We start from the raw sequence: 3700 nt of genomic DNA, 5'->3' as shown, positions 1-3700 counted from the left end.
TCAATGTCTCTCTCTCTCTCTCTCTCTCTCTCTCTCTCTCTCTCTCTCTCCCTCTCTCTCTAAATATCAATCTAAACATATCCTTGGGTGAAGATTAAAAAAATTTTTTTTCATTGAGGCACAGTAAGCAAATTATAGTTAGACAAGATTGGAGGGCATACACAGTTACGAGGGGATTATCCTTATGCATTATGTCTTTACTTATATTTAACTCTGTTTTATAAGTATTTAATTCTAGAGTAGAGTGCCCCTGCATATTATGCTGCAGCTACAGTTCATGTCATTTGATGGACAACAGGAGAATTCTGCCCCTCAGATATCAGGAAATATACACCAAAGATATTCTGAAACCCTGCCCCTTTTCCCATAAAAAAGAGGTTTGTTTGTAAAATGGGGACTCTACCCATAATAAATGAAAAATAGGGACTGCCAGTTTAGGCCTATTCATGAATTTGGATCCACAAAGAAGAAATTTTTGTTGACAAGGTTATATGTATACAGACAATCTTTCTTATTATTTAATTGGTAGAAATCCTGTGTTTTCTGCAAGGAACTTAATACTCATTAAATAAAACTGTAAAAATTAAAAAAAATGTATATTGCTACTTCACTTGGTTTAGGATGGTTCTAAATAATTCTTTAGTCACTTTCTAGTTTGCTTTTTTAAAAATTGAGATATAATTGACAGATAGCATATTAGTCTCAGGCATATGCATTATAATTCCACATTTGTATATGTTGTGAAATGATTACCACAATAAGCCTAGTTATCATCCATCACCACACAGTTACAACTTTTTTATTCTTGTGAAGAGAACTTTTAAGATCTACTTTCTTAGCTAGTTCACTTTTAATAAGAATTGAGGTGTCTGGTTTTGTATTTGTGCAATTTTGCATAGATATTTATACAATAATCACAAAGAAGATACAGTAACCCAGACATATAGAGATTGTATGTTTTTACAGAGCTGCAAAAGAAACACCATTGGTTTATGAATTCAAACTCATTTTCTGATATAAATGAGAAAAAAAACCCCACATGCTTTTTCCAGAGGTTATGGTTACCTGATGATGATTAATCTATCAAAATATTACTATTTGGGCATTGGGATTTAGGAGAGGAATAAAAGACAGAAGGGGAAAAAAAGAAAATGCTCAGTGACAAAGAGAGGAAATTATGTTCAACCAGACTGCAATACTCAAATTTGGTTAAACTGATGGTGTGCTGATATTCTAAGGCTGATTACTCCCTCCCCAGGGGAATGTTATAAAGAAGGATTTACTATCAAAATATTTTTTATTTGTCTGAAAACTAATTTGCCAAGACTGGAGATCAGAGGTATGGAGCAGATGGGAAAAGCAACCTGTTCCTCTGCCTCTAAGGGATCGGCTGTGGAGAGAACGGGCAAGTGGGATGGAAATGTCACACGAGCCCCGAAGCTCCATAAATAGCAGGAAAGAAGACAACACTAATCTCCCAGCTCACAAAGTCGCTCCCCCTCCCAGGAGGTATTAAACGTTAATGACCATTTCTGTAACGAGGGGCAAGAATGGCTCTTGGCAGTAGAGCTGCCCAATCGTGGGGGTTGTGTTGGATTTTCAATAGCAGCACGTTCCACAACTTTTTCTTTCCTGTTCCTTTTATCCCTCTCTTAATCTTCAGTCTGAGGTAATAAAGTGCTTCCTTTGTCACTCTGTGCCCTTGAAATATTTATCTAATATTTAAATAAAAGATTACTGCTACAGTAGTGACTCTGTCCCTGCATATACTCAGACTTCAAAAGGGAAAGGGAAAGCCTAATGAATAAAGCACCACCAAGACATTTGGCAATAAACTTTATAAATAAAAAATGCTACAGTAAGTTACAGCTTGTTTACAGCATGTAAACTCACAAATGATGTTCTGCATGGGACCAAAACCTAAGCAACAGTTGGCCTTTGTAATAATAATTTGGACAATAAGTTTAAAAGCTTTGTACATTGACTTTGGGTGGTGGGCAATATACAGATCATGTATCATAGACATGTACACTGAAAACCTACATAATCTTAAAAACCAATGTCGCCCAATAAGTTCAATTTTTAAATAAAGAAAAATATTTTTTTCACCACTTAAGCATTTGTAAATATAATCTTGCCACCTTGCTGATTCAAAGTGGTGTCACAGAAAAGAATGTGGATTTATTAAGGCAGTTTTCTAGGATCCAGTTTACTCCATCCTTTTTGTCTCAGGTTTTATTATATAAAAGCTATATATATAGGTGGCTAAATATAGGTGGCTTCTAATTCCCACCTGCTTGGTTGCAGGGAGTTTAATCTTTTGCAGAGAAACCCTCCCCAAGTACTTCTTGGAATAAATACGAGTGCCATTATGAATCCACAAATGAGCCCTTTCCCTCACTAATTGCCATGGAAGATCACCTGGAGACTGCCACCAAGTCCCAACAGAGCCACAGTCTCTGAGTGGACATTCTGTTTCAATTGCCGTAACTATTGTCTCAATGCCATTGCAACTGGACAGTCAGGCCCAGCCTCAGAAATCCAGTGAGATGGGAAGGAGAACACTCCTTCTGTGTTGCCCGAAATCCAGTGAGATGGGAAGGAGAACACTCCTGTGTTGCTCTCGCTGAGGAATGAGAGCAGAGAAATGCCTTAGCAAGGTTGGCTGAGTTCATAATTATTTCAGAATTTAGTGAGCAATACTTCCAATGCACTCACCGTCCCTGCCTTTGGTGGTGTGCACGTATCCTAGGATTGTTGGAATGGGACAAGCTCCTGGCCAAGCTATGCTAGAAGCATCTATTATCATCCACTACTCAGGCTGTTGCATAGTTAAGTTCACTCTGCAATTTCATTTTTCTTTCCCACAAATCTTTTGGGGATCCCCATTGCTCCTCCTTTAATCTCTCTTTTATCTGGGTGTTCTCAGACTGTTAAACAGGTCTCAACATCAAGTGTGCACAGCCTTCAGCATTTATTCCAGAAGACTTTTTAGCACCTATTGCGATTCTGTGACTGCCAATAGACAGGTGGAGAGAGAAGCATTGCCTTAATCTATTGGTCAGGAGAGTTCCTTCTAAGACACATTCTATAATTGCTTCTTTATTACAAAATGTACAGAAAAAAGGATGATAATTTTGGCCTTCCACAGATTCTATGCATCAAAAGGACATACCTTTTGATGGATATTTTTTCCATTGATTTTTTGAGAGAGGAAAGCGGGGATGGAGGAGAAGGGGGAGAGAGGGAAAGAGAGAGAGAGAGGAAAAAAAACCCCCACATCAGTGTGAAAGATACATATGCCCTGCACATACCTCAGTCAGGGCTGGGGATCGAACCTGCAACCCTTTGGTCCGAGATCTGATGCTCTAACCATGGAGAAAAACTGGCCAAAGCAGACTAATATATCTTTTTAAGTTTAATTTTTTATTACTTTAATAGACTTATTTATATAGCAGTTTTTGGTTCACAACAAATTTGAGTGGAAAGTACAGAAATTTCTCATATATATAATGTGTAATGAATATAATAACAAATGTATAATGACATCTATCCATCATACAGAGTATTTTTTACTGAGATAAAAATCCCTTGTGCTCTGCATATTCATTCTACCCTCACTCCTACTCCCTGGCAAACACTGATCTTTTTATTGTTTCTATAATTCTGCCATTTCCAGAATGTCATATAGTTGGAATCA

At 37.4% G+C, this 3700-nt stretch overlaps 1 protein-coding gene across 1 annotated transcript in view; it reads left to right on the top strand.

Annotated features, from left to right (window-relative positions):
* The window catches only part of LOC102756734 (centrosomal protein of 19 kDa-like), a 3791-nt gene extending 776 nt beyond the window's left edge, over positions 1-3015 (top strand). Inside the window, 1 exon segment of the mRNA XM_015559801.1 lies at positions 2942-3015. Coding sequence (XP_015415287.1) covers positions 2942-3015 — 74 coding nt within the window.
* Positions 3016-3700: the final 685 nt, after the last annotated feature.

Source organism: Myotis davidii, unplaced genomic scaffold (genome assembly GCF_000327345.1).
Source record: "Myotis davidii unplaced genomic scaffold, ASM32734v1 scaffold753, whole genome shotgun sequence".
NCBI classification, from domain to species: domain Eukaryota; kingdom Metazoa; phylum Chordata; class Mammalia; order Chiroptera; family Vespertilionidae; genus Myotis; species Myotis davidii.
This window is presented reverse-complemented; position numbering and strand designations above follow the sequence as displayed.